The 21,546-nt window shown below is 36.3% G+C and overlaps 1 protein-coding gene across 3 annotated transcripts in view; it reads left to right on the top strand.

Moving 5' to 3' along the window:
• The window catches only part of LOC119828388 (papilin), a 75,302-nt gene that overhangs the window by 40,258 nt on the left and 13,498 nt on the right, over window positions 1-21,546 (top strand). For 2 of the 3 annotated variants that reach the window (XM_038350517.1, XM_038350514.1), the window contains exons 3-45: window positions 273-451; window positions 685-828; window positions 1,203-1,353; window positions 1,836-1,959; window positions 2,155-2,235; window positions 2,440-2,615; window positions 3,290-3,422; window positions 3,657-3,879; window positions 4,103-4,223; window positions 4,442-4,621; window positions 5,270-5,446; window positions 6,181-6,366; window positions 6,739-6,874; window positions 7,301-7,434; window positions 7,865-7,901; window positions 8,072-8,143; window positions 8,598-8,771; window positions 8,988-9,248; window positions 9,508-9,600; window positions 9,674-9,727; window positions 9,883-10,377; window positions 10,776-10,832; window positions 11,050-11,121; window positions 11,559-11,639; window positions 11,988-12,059; window positions 12,342-12,485; window positions 12,670-12,880; window positions 13,016-13,242; window positions 13,397-13,570; window positions 13,744-13,861; window positions 14,280-14,566; window positions 15,036-15,212; window positions 15,563-15,739; window positions 15,945-16,124; window positions 16,432-16,602; window positions 17,617-17,701; window positions 17,981-18,108; window positions 18,203-18,373; window positions 19,212-19,335; window positions 19,579-19,651; window positions 19,888-20,080; window positions 20,431-20,601; window positions 20,999-21,122. In XM_038350517.1, the coding sequence (XP_038206445.1) occupies window positions 273-451; window positions 685-828; window positions 1,203-1,353; window positions 1,836-1,959; window positions 2,155-2,235; window positions 2,440-2,615; window positions 3,290-3,422; window positions 3,657-3,879; window positions 4,103-4,223; window positions 4,442-4,621; window positions 5,270-5,446; window positions 6,181-6,366; window positions 6,739-6,874; window positions 7,301-7,434; window positions 7,865-7,901; window positions 8,072-8,143; window positions 8,598-8,771; window positions 8,988-9,248; window positions 9,508-9,600; window positions 9,674-9,727; window positions 9,883-10,377; window positions 10,776-10,832; window positions 11,050-11,121; window positions 11,559-11,639; window positions 11,988-12,059; window positions 12,342-12,485; window positions 12,670-12,880; window positions 13,016-13,242; window positions 13,397-13,570; window positions 13,744-13,861; window positions 14,280-14,566; window positions 15,036-15,212; window positions 15,563-15,739; window positions 15,945-16,124; window positions 16,432-16,602; window positions 17,617-17,701; window positions 17,981-18,108; window positions 18,203-18,373; window positions 19,212-19,335; window positions 19,579-19,651; window positions 19,888-20,080; window positions 20,431-20,601; window positions 20,999-21,122 (6,548 nt within the window). The remainder of the gene's footprint in view (window positions 1-272; window positions 452-684; window positions 829-1,202; window positions 1,354-1,835; window positions 1,960-2,154; window positions 2,236-2,439; window positions 2,616-3,289; window positions 3,423-3,656; window positions 3,880-4,102; window positions 4,224-4,441; window positions 4,622-5,269; window positions 5,447-6,180; window positions 6,367-6,738; window positions 6,875-7,300; window positions 7,435-7,864; window positions 7,902-8,071; window positions 8,144-8,597; window positions 8,772-8,987; window positions 9,249-9,507; window positions 9,601-9,673; window positions 9,728-9,882; window positions 10,378-10,775; window positions 10,833-11,049; window positions 11,122-11,558; window positions 11,640-11,987; window positions 12,060-12,341; window positions 12,486-12,669; window positions 12,881-13,015; window positions 13,243-13,396; window positions 13,571-13,743; window positions 13,862-14,279; window positions 14,567-15,035; window positions 15,213-15,562; window positions 15,740-15,944; window positions 16,125-16,431; window positions 16,603-17,616; window positions 17,702-17,980; window positions 18,109-18,202; window positions 18,374-19,211; window positions 19,336-19,578; window positions 19,652-19,887; window positions 20,081-20,430; window positions 20,602-20,998; window positions 21,123-21,546) is intronic. The other variant, XM_038350515.1, reaches the window with a different exon arrangement.

Below are 21,546 nucleotides of genomic sequence, written 5' to 3'. Positions count from 1 at the left end.
TATTTGTAAGGAAAAAGAGAAATATTCATAGAAGGGTTTTTTAGTTTGTTTCGATTTAATAGGCTCCAAACCTTCTGGACCAATTTGAAAATTTGTTTAACCTTAATCATTCCCGAGTGAATGATGACTACCCGGGCGGTTCCGAGGGCGAACACCTAGTATCTATTTCTTCATTGAAAACAGACATGAGAAACAGACTGTGGTAACCGGCTAGTAAAGAGATATTTTTTTAATATAATTATTTTTTAAATAGACCTTGTTCTGTAATTCAGATTCACGGTCACCGAATAAGGCACAGGCGGCAAGGCGCAGGGCTCTTCCTTCCATCTTCATATGTTATACCGGGGGGCATAGGCGGCGGCGCTTGGGGCGAGTGGGGCGAAGTCTCGCCGTGTTCTAGGACTTGTGGCGGTGGTGTTGCCAGCCAGAAGAGAATATGTTTAGAATTCGGGTATGTATTATTTTTAGATATAAACCTTGTTTTGGAAACTATAGCTTTCTTATATATTTTTTAATAGGATTATATACCAATTTAAAAGACAGAGGCAAAAAAGAGTTAACACAATTAAAGCTTTATCAGTAGCGTTTATTTTAAGAGCAAAATATACGGATAGATGTTACGATTTAACCACAGATTACTGAGTAGCTACTAAGCAAATATTATTATATTAACACGAATTTCAGGTCAGATGGACAGCCACTGTGCAGTGGCGGAGATACGAAATATTTTTCCTGCCAGACTCAAGATTGTCCTGAAAACTCAGGGGATTTCCGATCCGAGCAGTGCTCTGAATACGACAATGTGAGGTTCCGTGGACAAAAATATAAGTATGTATTCTTAAATATGTTACCCTTGTTAGGTTAGGTTATTTGTTTTCAGTGATAAATCCTACTTTTCAACTGACTTCGAAAAAAGGAAGTTATCAACTCAAATATATTTTTTGTCTTTGTTTCCTCATAACTTTTTACGGGTGGAATCGATTTTAAGATTATTTTTCTTAGCCTGAGCCTGCCATGTAGTCCGATATCGGATTAAGGATTATTACGTTACGTTGTTATTTATCAATTTCTTGTATTTTATATAGTATCATACTAGTACTTTCAGTATTTATTATCATGCACCACCAGAACTTATTTTTCAAATATGTGTCTTATAATTAGAATAAAGAGTATTTGATTAATTCATTGATTCATTATTTCAGATGGGTTCCCTACACGAAAGCTTTAAATCCTTGTGAATTGAACTGCATGCCGCGCGGGGAGCGCTTTTACTACCGTCAACAAAAAAAGGTGGTGGACGGTACTCGATGCAACGAAGAGTCGTTCGACGTTTGTGTAAATGGTACTTGCCAGGTCAGTTATGCTATGAATAAGCACTTAACTATACGTTCTAGCCATAATAAGATGTTAAAATAAGAAAAGGTACTTAATCCAGGCAAATGTGCGATGTTTGATTACTAACTCACCTGCACTTGAGTTGTGCGATTTGTCATTTTCAGATATAAAAACAATGTCACTAATATAAATAAAATACATTGATTGGGCACATGAATATTTTTCTTAAAATCAATAATTATATAGACATTTTAATAAAATAATTCAAGTCTCAAAAAATGGGTTGATAAGAAGTGCTTTAAATGTTTAATTACGTAATTTTATACACATACTAGTACTCAGGGTAGTTTTCAGTTTCACACTAGATATATGTTTTGTGTCTGTTTAATTTAGCATATTTGTTAATGAAAATGAGAAAGCATAATGTATAGGAACATCCGCATTAAATATAAGTTTTAATTGGCTAACGGATTTGAAATACGACTTATTGCATACACTAGCCGGTGGGCTGTGACATGATGCTGGGGTCCAACGCACGGGAGGACAAATGCCGTCAGTGTCGTGGGAACGGCACCAACTGCTTTACCAACAGCGGAATCATCGACACGCAAGATCTCACTAAAGGTTCGCTTTTATCGCTTTTCATTCGAAAAATAATAAAAAGTAGATTCTTTATTTTATTGTGTACTGAAAAATGAAAAAAAGTAGGTGCATAGGTAATGTTTTATTAGAAAATACTAAAAATGCACGACGATAATTTATACTTTTGGATACGATATATAAAGTATGATCTTTTTGTTACAATGTTTTAATTTTCAGGTTACAATGACATATTATTAATACCCCAAGGAGCGACCAACATAATCATAGCAGAAGTAAACGCATCGAGTAATTATCTCGGTAAGTCAGTCACTTTTTTATTACAAATGTTATTTAATTACGATTGTATTATTGGAAAATTAAAAATCAGTTATCAAATGTTATAAATACGCTAGAAAAATTCTACCAAATAGAAAATCTATTACAAATATTTGTTTATCCATAGAAGTTTTATTAAAATACGGATTAATATTTCTCAATTTAAGTAATAAATAAAATTTTCAGCACTGCGAGCGAAGGAGGATAATACTTACTATCTTAACGGCGATTATCACATAGACTTCCCTCGAAGCACGATAATCGCGGGATCTCTTTGGCACTATGAGAGGAGCCAGCAAGGTTTCGCAGCGCCAGACAAACTGCGCTCGCTGGGACCGATCAACGAATCGCTTTATTTATCAGTAAGAACTGGCTATTATTGAATACGATAAGTAGTAGGTGTATAGTAGAACAAGAAATATTAAATAAGAATAAAATCTATATTGATATGTATAATTTAAATTGATACGTTGTAGGCAACGTAATATCCAAAACTATGGATACTTATCGTCTAAATTAGGTCGAGCCTAAGTATCGTCTAAATTATTGGACAGGGACGAAAGTATCTTCCCAGTTTATCTAGTGAATTGAACTAATTTATATTAATGCGAATTCAAACGAATGTCTACACAATATTATTAAATTATAAAGAGGGATCTTTTGTATTATTGTATGTTTGTATTCACGTAAAATACAATGGACCGATTACAAAAATTATTTCACCCTTAGAAAGCTGCAACTTCACTGAGTCACATAGGCCATATATAAATGTACCACGGGCAAAACCGTCAATTTAAATAAGTGACGACTATTAATAGTATAAAGATATAAGAAAAAAGACATATACTCTACATAAGGGCCTTCTCTGTTATCTGTTATCTGAGATACAGCAATATTGTATTTAAACAATCACTATAGCTTATTTTAAACGTACTTCATGTTCTCAGCATAAATAAAACTTTATGGCACAATTAACAAATTATTATGCACCAATTTAATGTCACAGCTTCTAAGTAATTTGTATTATTTCTCGCAGATTCTTCTACAAGAAGACAACGTTGGAATTGAATACGAGTACAGCGTGCCGTCAGCTCTGGCCCCACCTCCTAACCAGCAATACAACTGGGTACATGAAGAGTTCTCTCCTTGCAGCGCTACTTGCGGAGGAGGTAATGTTATATACGTATTTTAGGTTGATTGATTAGATACGTATTTAGAATGATTTGATTGAAAAGACGTACACACTATGAACATTATTATAAAATGAAATTCTACCTATGATAATTTTTCATATATTCTCATAAATGCATAGTTGTTTTCTTCAATACTTAAATAAATGACATTAACTTCTCAACCCTTATACATTATCAAACACAAAAATAATTGATAATCACATTTCAAAGGCACACAAACCCGCAATGTGACGTGTCGGTCTCGCGAGGAACTGGACGTGGTGGACGATAGCCTGTGCGAGGCGGGGCTGAAGCCGCCCACCAACCAGACGTGCAACACGGACGCGTGCCCGCCGCGCTGGGTCGAGGGGCCGTGGAGCCCTTGTTCGAAGCCGTGCGGAGCGGGCGGCACCCGCTCCCGACAGGTGTACTGTGAGAAGATCGTCATTCAGGGGTACTTATTATTGGTACTTTTTTTGGATGTAAAATGCAGTTAAATTGTCCCTTTGGGAAAAAAAACAATAACGGATTTTTACGCAATGATTTTTATATGGTATGCATATATATTTGTCGCATCGAATCTTGTCATGAATATGATGATAACTTTCTTTAAAAAGCTACAGTATTCTTCCTAGCTTTATTTTTCATTATTGATTTACGTGTAAAAAAAATCCTAGAATGAAATCGATCACGGCTGATAAAGAGTGCTTCGATGTTTATGGACCGAAACCGGAACTTTACCAGGAATGTAATCAAAACGCAACCTGCCCGACCTGGTTCACTGGCCCTTGGAGACCTGTAAGCATTTTCATTTATTTTTGTGATTTAAACACACAAAATTCATTTCTGATTAATGAAGAATTTGTTAATTTCTTAATTATTTGGTACAGAAACTTGGATAATTTCATTATTTTCCCTATATTTGCAAACTTAAGATTTAGATTAGACCCTATTATAAAAGCTTAAAATCGTAAACACTCGTTTGAAATTTTTTACACTGCTCCTTATCCTTCTAGTGCGACAAATTGTGCGGACCAGGAAAACAGATACGTGAAGTGGTCTGCTACCAAAAGATAAACGGTCGAGTAGAAGTGTACGATGACGAGGAGTGCTCTGAAGAACGACCGCCGGCGGAGAAAGCCTGCATTTTGCACCCATGTGACGGAGTTGACTGGGTGCTTACTGACTGGGCCGGAGTATGTTCAATTTCTTTGCATATACCTAGAATTAAGAAATATATTTTAAAAGCACAAAAAAACACACTTCACGCGTGAAATTATTGTATTGTCAGCGACCCTGACAATTTTGTTCCTTTAAAGTAAATTTAAATTGAGTTTAAGGTAGTTGGTTACATGCAAACATACAGGTGAGACTATTAAAAGCGTTTTAAAAAGAATGGCTTAAGAACTCAAATAAATAACACTTTTAATTTTTTGATTTCTTTTACAAGCAAATTCAATGCTTTTTGTTTAAGAACAATTCGCAAAGTTTGAATTTTTTATCAATTTATGCCATCATCATCATCATCACCATCATCTGCTCACTGGTGCACAGGCCTCTCATGAGGGTTCAGTCCATAATCCACCACGCTGGCCAAGTGCGGGTTGGCAGATGTCACATGTCATCGAACTTTAGATTTTTCGACATCACGATGTTTTCCTTTACCGTTTGAGCAGTGATGATGTTATCCACATGCGCAGATTAATTGAAAAATCAATTTATTTTCTGCACGCTCGCCTGGTCTCGAACCCCGACTTATCGATTTTAAGTCCGAGGATTAGGAATTTATGTAATGATATTTTTAATGCTTAGAATTCAAATAAATAATAATCATAATATTGCAGTGCGACACATGCCTGTCGAAGAAACGTACGCGATTGGCTCAATGTGTGACAAAAGACTATCAAGTGGTGAACTCTAGTTTCTGCAGCTACCACCCGCAGCACGTGCTGGAGGAGCCGTGCGACCCCGACCTGCTCCCCGCCTGCCAAGTGCAGTGGTACGCCACGCAATGGAGCAATGTGAGACATTTTTAAAGGAAATTTACAATAAATCAATGTATAGATTAGGATAAACTATTTCATCATAGTTGCATATATTCACTCTTTCTATTTCACAAGCGCTTAATAGGGTTTAAAAAAGTATGAGAATGGTAAACAAAAATAGTGAAACAGAAAACATTTTTATCCATATTCAGTTTTAAATATACCGTAAGCATGTTATAAACAAGAAGGTCGTGATACTTATTGTTTTCTAATTCATTTGGGAAAGGAATATTTCTCTAATCTATTATTATTCTGAATTCATCCGATGTGCTGCATATAACTTACTAGCTTTTCCCGCGACTTTGCCCGCGTAGTCGCAGGAAAGATAGACCCGGGGTTTTTCTCGCATGTTCCCGTTCCCGTGGGATTACCGGGAGAACTTTCCTATGTCCGTCTCCTGGTTCTAAGCTACCTCTGTACAGTTTTTCAGCCAAATCGGGTAATGCGTTCTTGAGTTATAAATAGTGTAACTAACATCACATCCTTTTATATATATACTAGCTGCGCCCCGCGGTTTCACCCGCGTAAGTCCGTATCCCGTAGGAATATCGGGATAAAAAATAGATGTTAGCCGATTCTCAGACCTACCCAATATGCTTACCAAATTTCAGAGGAATCGGTCCAGCCGTTTCGGAGGAGTTTGGCAACGAAAACTGTGACACGAGAATTTTATATATTAGAAGATATATAGATTCTGTGATCTTTGGCAGTGCTCAGTGGAATGCGGCAAAGGGAACAAGACGCGTCGCGTCTTCTGCGGCCTGTTCGACGGCGCGAGCGTGCGGCCCGTGGGCGACGCGCGCTGCGACGCGCTCCAGCGGTACCGCGACACCGCGCCCTGCGAGGTGCCCACCGAGCTCTGCCCCGCGAAGTGGTTCGCTGGACCCTGGTCTGAGGTAATTCATCATCATTGCACGACACAAGGTGCTAAAATATTTTATAAATAATAAAAAATAGCTGAAAAGATACTTAGTTTTATGTCACGTTTTGCCATTTTATAAAACATGTAAGAAAAAATGTAATTTTCATCACAGTTTTAATTGGTATAATTTACATTATCGAGTATTACCTAATTATAATACAGACGCATGTTATTAAATCCTATACAATAAAATTGTTTACTAGAAATTTGGATTTCTAAAACATTCCTCTATTATAGCTTTCTCAACAATCTGTGAAATCTGTTTTTTTGGAAATTGTTCGTATTTACAATGACATATTTTATTAAAACAACCTTGAATGTAAAGTCATATAAAAATGTAATGTAGTGTACAAAAGAATGCGGCGGCGGAGAACAGCACCGACGTGTCACGTGTCTGAAAGGAGAAGAAATCTCGAAAAACTGCGACGAAAAGTCGATACTTGAGTCGACACAAGTTTGCAATGTTGGACCATGCGATGAAGGTGAACTATGTGTTATTTTATGCTTTAAATGTACAAATACGGAGAAAGAGAAACGAATATATTACAACTGCAAAACTAACGTACTGTAATTGAATAATTATAATTATTAAATATTATCTACTGCTAGCTGCGTCTCGCGGTTTCAGCCGCCTAAACGGAGGGAACAAATGTAGCTTAAGTAATTTCTTATTTCATTCACCGGTTCCAGAGATAAGCCGGAACAATAAGATAGACAGTCATGTCACTTATATACTTCTATATTCTTCGTAAAAAGCGGTTATTTAAATGAGTAATAATATGACGGTTTATTAAATTTAACTATTATCGATTAATACTAAATCATACGTGATCGGATGACAATGCCCATTTAAAATCAATTGGGAAATCAATAAAAAACAATAAATATAAAACTGTAATTTTCCACAGATGAGATGTTGCCTGTTGATTCCAAATCAACTCCAATCATGGATGATGATGACTACGATGAAGAATGTCCTCCAGAAGAAGATGATTATCCTGAAGCTGGTCTCGAGGTTAAAGAAGCAAAAGCAGTTACCTTCGTAAGTAATGTCATAACGAATGTCATGACCAATCCCTGATAATTATAGAAATAACTCAAAATGCACAGTCCCATGCTAAAGTAGCGCTCGAAAGTAAACATTCACCAATTATGACTAAGAAGTTAGAGTTACGCTGTAAGCATATAGTTTTCAAATTCAACCTTACGCGAATATCCTAGAATTGTTTTTGTAACGTTGAAGCTAGAGTAACACGAACGTTTTTGAAATGAGCGTTCAATTAAGGAAATTTGAGCATAGTTTACATTGTTTTTTTTAATTACCTAATCTAAATCTTATTTGTATACCAGTTGTGCCTGAAATAAGTGTCAATCGTGAGTTAAATATAACAACCAGCTTAAACAACTTGCAAGATAAAATTCATTAAGAATTATTGTTGTTTTTAATAATATCATCTATTCTTATTTTTCAGTTTGATGAGTTCATGTTTAGTGACACTCCTACAATTGGTAAGTATTTTTGTCGAAGTCGCTTTATCTTCCTTCTTAATTGGATTCAGCTGCGTACTTATAAACTAACTGAATTCAAAAATTATAATAATATACTAATTGTTTATGTAATTATTATATATGTAATTTATTTAACATTAAACCTATTTATGTAAATTGTATAATTTCAGAGGGATCTGGTGAAAGGACCAGCTTTTCGGAAATTGAAACTGAATTCACAACGGAATCTGGATCTGGATTAGGTAATACCACAGATAAAATAATATGTAATACCAATATAGCATATAGCATAGCGACACCGTGCGAGTCCAATTATCGCAGACCTAACATAATTGAAACCAAGGTTATGAGTTCGAACTCATAAACTGTTAAAAAAGCATTAGATATTCTTTTATAAAAAAATTAAAAGTTCTTAAACAACAATTTTATAGCCCTACTTGCTGCACCCCGCGGTTTCACCCGCGTAAGTCCATATCCCGTAGGAATATCGGGATAAAAAGTTGCCTATATTTTATTCCAATTGTCCAGCTGTCTACGTGCCAAATTTTGATGCAATCGGTTCAGTAGCTATTGCGTGAAAGAGCAACAAACACACACACACATCCTTAAAAACTTTCGCATTTCTAATATTAGTAGAAAGTTCTGCTAAATTAAATAACATTATAATGTAAAATACAAATATTATTTCCTTTTAAGAAACAACATTTATCGAGACTGAAACAACAGAAGAAGGTAGCGGTATCACATTAACGGATATATCAACGGAGCTTACTACAGATATAACAGGTTCCACCGATAGTTCTACAACAGATGGGTCTACTATAACAGACACAACACTTGAAGGATCAACAGAATCTTCAACAAGTTCAGGTATGACGGTTATAATAAAACAATTATAGCACATTCGTATATAACATTTATTTTGGATATAAGTTCATTAATTTAAGAATGAATTGCATAACTTTTAATGATTAAGATATACGTATTTAATTACCGTGCATTTATTTTGCAAGTAATCATGTTTTCGCCTTTAAAATGTGATAAACACATTGTAATTTATATATTATTTTTTCAATTTTGAATTAGACACGAAAACTACAGTTACCTCAGAATCAGAAGCAACGACAGAATCCGGTTCAACAGAAACTGGAGAAACTGAGTCAACGTTGAGCACAGAGAATGGTTCCACAATTAGCGAAGGATCCACGACAGAGGCAGGATCTACTGTGAGCGAGGAAACTGAAAGTACATCAGATGCAAGTACTGAAAATGGTGAAACTGCATCCACCGAATTTAGTACAACTGAGAGCTCTGGAACCGAAAGTACACAATCGTCAGATACCGAAGGTAATACTGCAATTTCAAAAAATTATCCTTTGAAAAATACATATGTTCTGAAAATTCTAACCCGCTTTAGTCAGAAAATATAAAAAAAAATATTTCAGTTTAATAATTAAAATAAAGAACCACAAAGGTATTTAATCAAGCAAATGATCTTGCAACGACATCAGTGTTAAATAGCAGATAGTATTTATGACATTAAAACGGAGCTTATTGTATAGCCTCAAATAAATTTATTAATAAAAATTTAATATTTTTTTTAAAGGAACTATTTCCACGGCCGAAACAACTGAATCTGGTTCTACAGAAGAAACTGAAACGACTTCATCTGGCTCCACTGAATCTAGCATTTCTACTGGTTGGTATATTCAAATATTCATAAAAAAATATTGTTATATATTATATTTTACAAAGCATTTTTATTTCATTAGAAACATCAAGCGGAACCGACGAAACAACTGCAACTTATTCGACTGACTCTGAAGGTAATTTCGATTAATATGTTGAAAATTTATTAATTGGTAAATAAGTAAGAAATAGAAAATCAATTTATAGACATGTCGTTCGGTTAATAAAGACTTAATTATTTTTAACTACAGATCGCAATTTGACTTACATTTGGATATTCTTTATTATGTAGCTTCAACAACAGAAAGTTCATCAGATAGTTCAACAACCGACAGTGCTACTGAAACTTCAACAACAGAAAGCGCAACAACAGAAAGCACAACAACAGAAAGCGCAACAACAGAAAGTGCAACAACAGAAAGCGCAACACCAGAAAGCGCAACAACAGACATTTCAACCACGGAGAGTTCAACAGCAGGAAGTGGATCAACAGAGAGTTCATCAACTGAAGGTGGATCTACAGAACCATCTACAACAGAAAGCGGATCCACAGAGGTATCTACCCAAGAAAGTGGGCTTACAGAGGGTTCAACAGCGGAAGAGGGATCTACGGTCTCAACGATATCAGCTGAAACAACAGAAAGTGGATCAACAGTCACTGATTTGGAAGGAACGACCGAGTCTAGCACTACAGAATCTAGCGATTCAAGTACGACAGCGACTGAAATCGTTTCAACCGAAAGTACTGTATCAGGTTCTACTGAAGCTTCGGAAAGTACTACAGAAAGTAAGCAAAGTTATTTATTTAAAATCCTATCATAAGGAAATCAATCTTAAACATTATTATAAAAAATCATCCACATATAAATTAAATTTGAACTAGTGACTAGGAGTCTAACATTAAAATTAAGCTAAAATTTGCTTTCGGATGACTCGGCACTCGGCAGCTTAACTCCAAAGCACCTTGTATAATATTACGTAATAAAAACAGCGCTCAACCTAAAAAATCTTTAAAGTTATAAGTAGTTTCTTTTATATATAATATCAATATTATCTACCTTAGCTAATAAAGCAGATTTTTGTTTCATTCAGCTAACTAAAATATGAAGCAGAATATATATTATGAGGCATCAATTAATATAGTAAAAAATGTTTTACTTATATTTTATACGTTTTTCTTAACAGGCGGTACGGAAAGCACAGATAGTTCTACATCTGAAATGTCCACTTCTGAAGCAACTGGTAAGTTGTCAAAATTATTTAATTCATTTAAAAATTAGACCTTTTATTACATTATTGTTACGTTGCTGTAATTTAAAACGAATCGTATAAAAACCCGTAACAAATAAATGCAAAAAGTCTTCCAATTTTCCAATATCCCTGCCTGATCCGCTCCTAACAAATTTTTGCAGAGTTTCTAATATTGTTTTCGTATAATATGTGCATTTATTTACCACAGGCACCACAGAGGCTACAAGCGAAGGGTCAACAACTGAAGTTTCTGCATCAGAAGAAACTTCTGAAGCAACTGGTTAGATGATTTTTTTCAATAATACCTACTTTCTTTATATCACGTAGATACTTTATATTTTTTATTGAAGCAAAGATTTTGTAGTTTTCAAATATCTAACCTGCTTCGTATCGTATACATAGGTTCTTATTATTTACTTAACAATTTTCGATAGAACTATTTCAAAGTTTCGCAAAAATTATTCCTTCTCCTAAATCATTTGATCGCTTCCATGGTACCGTGGTTAATAGGTGAGTGTATATCGAGGGCTCAGGGGTTCAATTCCCGGTAAGGACTCCCAAAGAAAAAGTCTCGGTCTGACAGGACACAGAAGACTGGTGACTGTCTGTCCATAAAAATATCAATCAGTGAAACACGGGTATATCACCCCCTACGTGGGGTGTACGTAGGCTATGATCATTTGATTTAAATATAATATCATAATATTGGTTGAATAGGTAGCACTGAGAGTACCAGTGAAGGAATTTCAACGACTGAAGTTTCTACTACCGAGGGCAGTACAGTTTCTGGAGAAACAGGTTAGTCTAATATCACTAGTATGGTGTCTGTATATTACTACCTTTTATTACATATCTATGAAATTAAATAATTAAGTAAATAATCACCCTAAATCCGGCAATATACTGAAGTATAGATAGTAGTCAATGACTTTATGATTATTTTTTCAAAGAAAAACTAAGAATATATATTTACAGTAAGTAAATCGTTTTCCTTTAAAATATTTTATATTTATTACAGTGTTAAATAAAGAATTCCAGCTGTATACATTCTCATCATAATCAGACCATATTTTCGTCCACAGTCTCGCACGGTAGGGATATAGCACTACCTACTAACATTAAATACTAACATATAAACTTATGCAGGTAGCACCGAGACCACGGCAGAAAGTGGATCAACCACTGAAGGTGAACAAAGCACCCTCGCAGGAGGCACTAGTAAGTCGATCAATTTTATACCTCAATATTCTAAACTCGGATTTGTAAAAGCAAACATAATTGTTTTCTACTCTTTTTTTTGGTTATACAAGTACTTGAAGAAGCTTCGGAAACCGATATGAAAAGTATTTTTTATATAAGTACGTACTATAAAATTCTGAGAGAATTAAAAAAAAACATTGTAGCAATCTGTTGAAGTTTCTCAACATACCTCAGTGATAAACTAGACTCCATCCACTCGTCGCAAGTTCATTTAAACATAACAATTTACTTATATTTTAGCTTCATGGGATTGGACCTCCACCGTTGAAGTCTACACGAAAAAACCTAAGTGCAGACCAAGGAAGAAAGTTGCTAAATGCGTTAGAAGCAAATTTGGATGCTGTCCAGATAGAAAATCACCTGCTACCGGACCTTTCGATGAAGGTTTAAAACTTCATATTCATCTTCATTCATCTTGTCCTGTTCAATGTCTTAATATTGTACAACAATACAGTTCTACATTTTGAGTGCAAATTTAATCACAGCTTATTGCAGCCAATTCATTTCAGGATCAATTAATTTATTTGAATTATAAGCTAATATAAGATATATTGATATTTTATTCCAGGCTGTCCAAACCCACAAACTTGTCAAGAAACTAAATATGGATGCTGTTCTGATAGTGTCTCCCCAGCACAAGGCGCTAACAATAAAGGCTGTCCCATCATGCCCTGCAACCAAACGTTATACGGATGTTGCAAGTCTGATAATATTACCGCAGCTCAAGGAAACGACCAAGAAGGATGTCCACCCCCAGAACCAGCATGCAAATCTACTAGGTACGATCTTGCCAGTGTCACTAACAAAAAAAGGAGCTATGTCACCTACGTATAACAAAAGAAATTCATAAATAAATGTAATAAACTCTCATGCTCAATATCTATTCAGTATTAATTTTTTCAAACATTTTGTAGATTTGGATGTTGTAAGGATAACGAAACTGCCAAAGGTAAAAATAAAGAAGGTTGCCCCGAAACAGAACCTGCCACAACCGTCTCACAAATACCTATATCTGAAGGTTGTGAGAATACCAAGTTTGGTTGTTGCTATGACAACGAGACAGATGCGTCTGGACCAAATGGAGAAGGATGTCCTTGCAGTATTAGTGAATTTGGCTGCTGCCCTGATGGTATTGGCACAGGTGATTAACGTTCGCGTATTACATTTCAATGTAGTCTTGATCCAATTGATGTTAAAATCAAAATTAATCATATCGTTAATATAAAAATAATAAACAAACATAAACAAAATCATAAGCATGTTAATATCAAAATCATAAACAATTTTTTCAAAAGCTCAAGGACCGAACCTGGAAGGTTGTGTAATGTCATGCAACACTTCGGCGTATGGCTGTTGTCCTGATGGCGAGACCCCAGCCCATGGACCAGAGCAACAGGGCTGCTGTCTGCAGACTGCGTTTGGATGCTGTCCGGACAATTACAAACCTGCTGAAGGACCACACTTTGAAGGTAACATAAATATGCACACGTTTCTACTTTCCATCAAAATAATTGAGTAGTAACTTTATTATCAATTTTACTTTATTTTACTTTATCTTTTCATTTCTATTTTTGACTCTCGCGGAAGAAAAAACATTTATGGTAAATTTGCGTTTGTACCAAAAATGTGTTATTATTCCTAGGTTGTGGCTGCGTGTACGCACACTTTGGTTGCTGTCCAGACAACAAGACGATAGCTCGAGGACCCAACAACGAGGGATGTGGATGTAAATACACCGAACACGGATGCTGTCCAGATCGGTAATATATAAGAGTCTAATTTAACTATTTACAATATAAAATATATAATATTATTATTGTATATCATTATTTTGTAATTTTAACCTTTTTTGGGACATAGAGCTGTTGGGTTCCAAATAATTGATTAAATATCTTTATGGACGAGTTACCAATTAATAGAAGCGCATGTAGTCTAAATTATTTCAAACGTTTTTTTTCTTTTCATTGATCTATCAGATATTCTAAGACTATCAGAAATCCCTAATTTCGATTTCGTACCTCGTGATTAATATTCTTTTGCGAACAATTTTTCTACGGAGAAAATTTTACGCCGCATAGAAAAGCCCTTCAAGTATTAACAATTGACTAGATGAGTGGTAATAGTGATAGTAAGCCATATGTTGCAGAAAACAAATAAAACGTTTTTAATATTTCATAGGCACACACCAGCTCAGGGTCCTGAATTTGAAGGATGCGGCTGTCACACTTACCAATTTGGTTGTTGTCCCGACGGAGTTACAATAGCTACTGGACCCAACCTACAGGACTGTTCGTGCGCTCAGTCCAAATATGGATGCTGTGGGGACGAAGTTACTCCAGCTAAGGGACCCAATGGCGCAGGCTGTGATTGTTCAACCAGTAAATACGGATGCTGCCCTGACGGAGTCACCGAAGCAGCTGGCGAGAAGTTCCTCAATTGTACTGATGCTCCTGAAAATAAACAAGGTAGGATGGTGTTTTAAATAATCATTTCCAAGTTTTTCCATAAGAATTTTGCTTTGTAGTCCCGTAGAAATATTGGGATAAAGAGTTGCCTGTATGTTATTCCAGTTGTCCATCTGTCTACGTACCAAATTTCATTGCAATCGGTTCAGTAGTTTTTACGAGAGAGAGAGTAACAAACACACACATCCTTACAAGCTTTCGCATTTATAATATTTGTAGGATAGAAAGGATAGGATAGGATAGGATAGGATAAGCTGTATTTTTTTTTTTTTTTGAAGCACCCAGGGGCGTCGGTGACTTTTTGTTGAAAAAAATTACTTTTATTTTATTTTTGTGTTTAATTGAGCAATTATAGAATAGTCAAAAGAATTATTCAACTATTATTTAAACGATATTTTAGGAAATCTATTCTAGAATAAACTATTTGACTGCTAAAGCTAAGATATAAAATACATTATGTGTGTCGCAGCTGCATGCTCTCTGGCGAACGACCGCGGTACGTGCAGGAACTTCTCTGTGCAGTATTATTATGACATGACGTACGGTGACTGTCTTCGCTTCTGGTATGGAGGATGCGAGGGCAATGGAAACCGGTTCAACAGTCAGGATGAGTGCGAGGCTGTGTGTGTGCACCCATCGCCCAAAGGTACTTACTACTATTTTAGATATTGGCACGTCAATGTTCCAATTAATAAATTTAAATTAATTATATTGTTATCTTCGAATTCTACACATGACATATTATCAAACTCATCCTGAACACTTTGCTTTTTTTGATCATAGAAATATTTTTTTATAACATAACGCATACCTCTAACAAACAGATATACAAAAATCAAGTAGATTATTTTAATAATATTATTTACTGAAAAAAAAAATCTTTAGAATCGGTTTCGAGAGATTAAACATTCCTCTGAACTAAATTTTTACATTTGCATATTGAAGCTCATATGGTTATTTTTTCAATAGTTAGCTAAAATTAGGATTAATTTACAGACGCGTGCAACTTACCCAAGGTGAAGGGTGGTTGCCAAGGCTATTTCGTGCGCTGGTACTACGACTCTGCGCGAGAGCAATGCTCGCAGTTCGTTTTCGGCGGTTGCCTCGGCAATGCCAACAATTTCGAATCGCTGGAGCTTTGTCAACAACATTGTGAACCTGAGAAGACTGAGGGTAATATATGAATATTAAAAATAATTAATAATAAAATCCAACAGAACATCTTTCTCATATATTAAAATATTAGTCTGAATAACATGCTTAAAGTTCTCCATCGTCGTTGCATGTAGTGTTATTACACAATTTTTACAACTGTACTTGCATAAAATTTACACCATGCATAGCTTCGTTGTTTCTTATCGTATGTTATTTTCATAAGACCAATGCAACCTCGAAATCTCCCGCGGCTCGTGCGCGGGTAACTTCCTGCGCTGGGGCTACGAGCCGAGCACGCGGCGCTGCTCGCAGTTTATCTGGGGCGGCTGCGAGGGCAACGCCAACCGCTTCGGCTCCGAGGCAGCCTGCCTGCAGCGCTGCAACCCGCCCGGCGCTCCACAGAGTGAGACTATGGACTAATTACACCCCCACCTTTTCTTCTTGCATGCATCTCTGTCTCTTTTTAATCCACAAAATTTTCCTAGGTCACTTGAAAAAGAATACGTCTTATCTTAGTGACAGTTTTGTTCGTCGATATTTCAATTTATCTTTGTTTTGCTTGGTGTTATTGGTGTCTCAATAATAAAAAATTCTGAATACTAAGTGTAAACTAATCTTTCATTGTGTTGGTGTTTTTAATGCTTATTATTCCTATAACTAATCCTTCCGTTTGTGTGGTATCTGGTAGTATTAACCCTCCTTACACACAGTCGCATGCTCACTGGCACAAGACGCCGGCAACTGCTCGAAGAAGCAACCGTCGTGGTTATTCAGTGTGTCGGAGAACAGATGCGTGCCCTTCTATTACTCGGGCTGCGGCGGCAACGACAACCGTTTTGACTCAGAGCAGGCCTGTTCTGAAGCCTGCCCGAGTGCTTATGGTAATTACATCTATGCAGTAAAGCGAGTACTGTTAACATTCGCGCTATCCCTGCCTAATAATTAACTGAACTCTACGAATAGTTAAAAAAGTTTAGGTGGAAAATCAGAACGTATAACGTGAAAAATGTATTGAGTTACATGATACTATTTCTTTTTTTGATTCGCCACACCAGAACGTTAATTGGATTTTTGAATTTAATATTTTTCAGTAATTCTTGGTACGTAAAGGTATGATATTTTCTGTTTATACTTGTATAATTGGTAATTGTAACGCAATTTCTAAACGACTTTAAGTACTAATTATTGAAAGGCCTCGAAGGAATCTTGTCCCACGATCATATTCTATTTTCTATTCACATATAGTCATTCTATTCATATATAGTATTTTCTTGTGTTTGATTTTACGCGAGTATTATTATACATTTAGGAATTAAAGACTTTTAAACGCGATTTATTCATTATATTATAACCTGACGTTTCGAACACTTTACAGCGAGTGTGGTCACGGGGAGACTGCAGTCAGCATCATATTCTATTTTTTCATGTTGATATATCCGAGATTTATTTATCTATTTACGGCATAGACCAAACCTACTTCTAAAGTTATCATTGTATCGTTAACTCTAAATCCTCTTACATATCTCACCTATCCCATCTGGGACACATCAAATCATGTATCGGCGCAGAATTGAAGAATGAATTAAGTAGTGAAAGCATGACTTATGCACAGTTTTAAAAAATGTTAGCTGTATAATTTGTAATCTTATTAATATTATACAACTGTGTATGTAAAGAAATAATAATTAGTGCGCTTTTGGGCCTTGGTTTGCTTTTACTTGTAAATAGAGTTGCTTGGTAAATGTCGGAATGCAGTACATAGTTAACAATCACTCGTTATGTCCTCTTTAAATCTTCTTTACTTCGCATACTAATATAATAAATATATAGTATATAGTAACTATAGCTTAGTCATTATTTATAAATGTGTTAAGTGTTTTTTTTTTCATTTCTAGTACAAGAAATATGCACACTACCCGCTCTCACTGGTGAATGCGCGGATTACACTCAACGTTGGTTCTTCGATACTTCCAAGAGAAGGTAATAATTCTAATAGTTTAAATGTACATTTAAATATAAGCTTAGCTGAGTATTTCAATCAGACTTTAGTAGGATTATTATATTCAAAAGTACAACCGTGTTTCAACTAATTTCCTTTATTATTTATACAAAGAGCAGAGCAATATGTATTGCGCATATATGTCGATTAATTACTCAACGTTTAGCATTTCAGCATTCTACCCAATAAATACTGTGGTATTTATAAACTTAATTTCATTTATTTTCATATGTTTATATGAGAGTTGTCTTTAATCATAGGTGTCGTCAATTCTACTACGGCGGATGCGGAGGCAACGCTAACAACTTCGCCAGCGAGTGGGAGTGCGAGAACCGCTGCTCAGAGCAGATCCTCACCACTACCGTACAACCTGCCATTCATCAGTCTGGTAATATTCTTGACTTCTCACGACTTGTCTCTCTGTTTTGCAATGAGGCCGTGAGGTAATGTTACAAGTACACTAAATGATTGCTTTCGTCCAGATTTCTGTTTCCTGGAGCTGGACCCGGGCCCGTGCACGCAGCTGGAGCAGCGCTGGGGCTACTCGGCGTCGCGCGGCGCCTGCCTGCCCTTCCAGTACGGCGGCTGCGGCGGCAACCGCAACAACTTCCCCAGCCTCGAGTACTGCCAATACTACTGCGCGACTACGCAAGGTACTGTAACAAGAGTGAAATTGACTAGTCTTAATATTGGAAAGAGGGCATTAACTCAAGGCAAGATATTGTCAATCTTAAATTCCGCCCGCGTATACTATATATGAAGTAACGATGCTAATTAATTTCTTACGTCATCAGTATTACTATCCTTGAATTAGAGAGGATGTAAATGTACTGCATGCAGTATGGAATTAGTAAACGCTAGGATATACCAGTGCAGTGAAGGCTCAGAAGAATATATAGAGACTTTAATCGAAAAGTCAGAGGTTTGAAACGAGGCAAACGTGCAGGAAATAAGTTGTTTTTTCAATTTATTTGCGCATTATCCACATTGCCATTATGAAGATGTGTATACCGAAACGGTGAAGGAGAAAATCGTGAGGAAACCGGCATGTTTAAGAATCAAAGGTTCCATGACATGTGGCAGGTGCCAACTCGCAAATGGTCAGATCATGGGCTGATCATGAAGATATTCTTTATTCGTTCGTCCTATTCTATTCTATTGTTTCCAAGATTTCGCGCGGCTTCGCTCACGTGGCCTATAAAATATTGTGCCTAGTAGATTTTCGAAGAAGTATAAAAAAAATTACGACTATAGATACGCATATCTCGTTAATTGTTTATCTCATTTCTAAAGACCTCTTTGGCTCCTCGTCTTATTCGAAAATATTTTTTTTTATCCCCCGGTAACATGTATGGGTAGCTTATAAGTGGTTCAACTTATATTGGTCACTTATCCTTACCTGTCTTACCTTATCAATATAAAATTACATTTTCTTCCTCTAATGATTTATTTCTAGAAATATTTTCTAACACTATTCTGAATTAATTGCAGACGTTTGCCAATTACCAATGATGTCGGGTCCATGCGACGGCTCTCTTATGCGGTGGTTCTACGACGCTGCGTCTGATTCTTGTAGCCAGTTCACTTATGGTGGCTGCGAGGGCAACGATAATAGGTGAGTTAGTGTATACAACTATACCCATACTTTTATGCATTCAAGAATTATTTGCCAAGCCTAAGAATGTGGCTATGTCTGAAATTCTAAATAGATTATATGGAATACTTAGAGGAAAGGGCTAGATTTATAATATCGAGGAAATATCTTATAGAAATCTAGGAAAACCTATCGCTTTATTTTTATACGTGTATGATAGGAAGCTATACAGTAACTAACCCCTTAACATTTTTATTGCCACAGATTCGAAACTCGAGATGAGTGCGAGCGTCGCTGTAGGACTGGCGCAGCACCTACCACCACCACTGCTGCTCCGGTATGTTTATTATGAAATGTTAGCCATAAAAATATAGGATTATATTCACGTAAAATTTATAGACCTTAGCGGTAAAAATCAATATTTTGAAAATAATTGCTACCTGAAGACCGGTAGCTTTATAATTTTGTGATATTAATTTATTTCGTAATACATTTATCGTCAGGCCTTAGAAAAACACCTTTTGTGCTACTTTGCCTTGCCAAATGAAAGCTAGCCTAAAAATATTCCCTCAGAGCATACGCAGCGAGTGCGAGGTGCTACCAGAGCTGGAGGAGTGCGAGGAGGCCGGCGAGGTGTGGTACCTGAAGCCGGGCGAGGGCTGCGTGGCGCACCGCAACCCGGCGACGGGCCGCGCTTGCCGCCACGTCGCCGTGTGGGACTCTCAGGAGGAGTGCGAGCGCTTCTGTGGCACCTTCCAGGGACTCGGTATGTCTGACTATTGGCTTTGCCGTCATTTGAAGAAACAGTTCATTGACTATTTATCATACCATTATTTATTACGCTAGTTTGATGACCTTTAAGCGACGACAAGCCAAAATTTTATGTTTTAAGAGGCGCCTATGGTTAGCAATAAGAAAAAGGCTGAAAAGAGTGAGTTGAATAAATTGATATGTTTCCAAGCGCCGCAGAGAGGACGAGATGTGGGCTAATATATGAATCACGCTATTGAACAGAAATTGATACCAAAATTGACTAGCGAGCTATCTCGCTATGTCGTATCCGTATACATAAACGTATATTATTAGGCTGTTAACAATGTTCGCTTTTGTGACTAGACGTGTGCCGGTACCCCGTGGACCCGGGCCCGTGCCGCGGGGAGCAGCCCAAGATATACTACGACCAGGCGAGCGACCGCTGCCTGCCGTTCACGTACAGCGGCTGCGCCGGAGGGCCCAACCGCTTCTCGACCGAGCAGGAGTGTGAGGGCGTTTGCCGACCCAATGCTGGTTTGTGTTTCAGCTTTGTTCATTAAACAATCGATCACTGATGTAATTTTTTAACTTTTTGTTTATACTGATTTATCTTCTTAAGTTACTTTAACTAACGTTTCCATCTGGGTTGGACATATGCTGAGCCTGGTCCATTTCACAACCATAAACATATAAACAACCAGCATTATGATTTAGGTAAAATGTCTCATGTCTTTTTTTCTCCTTTGTAATGGTCTGCATTTTGTTTGTTATTGTTTGTCTTCTTATCTAAGAATAAATTTGTATACTAATTTGTAAGCTACTCTCTCTTGTTTTTACTCTTTCGGTTTGTGTGTCTCTTTAGAACCAAAATTCTTTCTATACTTCGAAATTCCTATAAAGTACAATAATAAAATATCTATTGCTTATCTAGATCCATGCCAGCAAGGCGCCGAGCCGGGCAACTGTTTAGGCAACGAGCTAATGTGGTACTACGATATGTATAGGAAGCAGTGCTTGCAGTTTTTGTACAGTGGATGTAATGGTAATGCAAATAGGTCTGTATTGCAATGTAATTAAATATTGTTTAATTTTTCAATTATATATGGGCATTTCCCAAATAAAATGAAACTAAATTGTCACAAAAACAATAATGACAAATTCTTGGCTATTCAATAACAACATAGGACTAAACTTAAATAATATAAGAGTTTAAATTTCCAAAACAAAATACTCAATTCACTAGCAGCAGCTCAACCTTAATTCACTTGTAACTTTAATGCAATAGTCAACATTTTTTTTATTTGTAAGACTGGGAAAGAAGAGAAGAACTTTTCGTTATTTTACTGTTGTGACCACAGAAAATATTTAATTTAATTTTTCATCCCATATTTTAAGAAAAAAAATAAGTCTAAACGATAAAAGTACGTATATCCGGTACATAAATACGATAAAACAAAGATGTACCTTTGTAAAAATTTG

This window comes from Zerene cesonia, chromosome 8 (genome assembly GCF_012273895.1).
Source record: "Zerene cesonia ecotype Mississippi chromosome 8, Zerene_cesonia_1.1, whole genome shotgun sequence".
Classification (NCBI taxonomy): domain Eukaryota; kingdom Metazoa; phylum Arthropoda; class Insecta; order Lepidoptera; family Pieridae; genus Zerene; species Zerene cesonia.
Note: the sequence above shows the minus strand (reverse complement) of the source record. Positions and strands in the feature narration are given on the sequence as shown.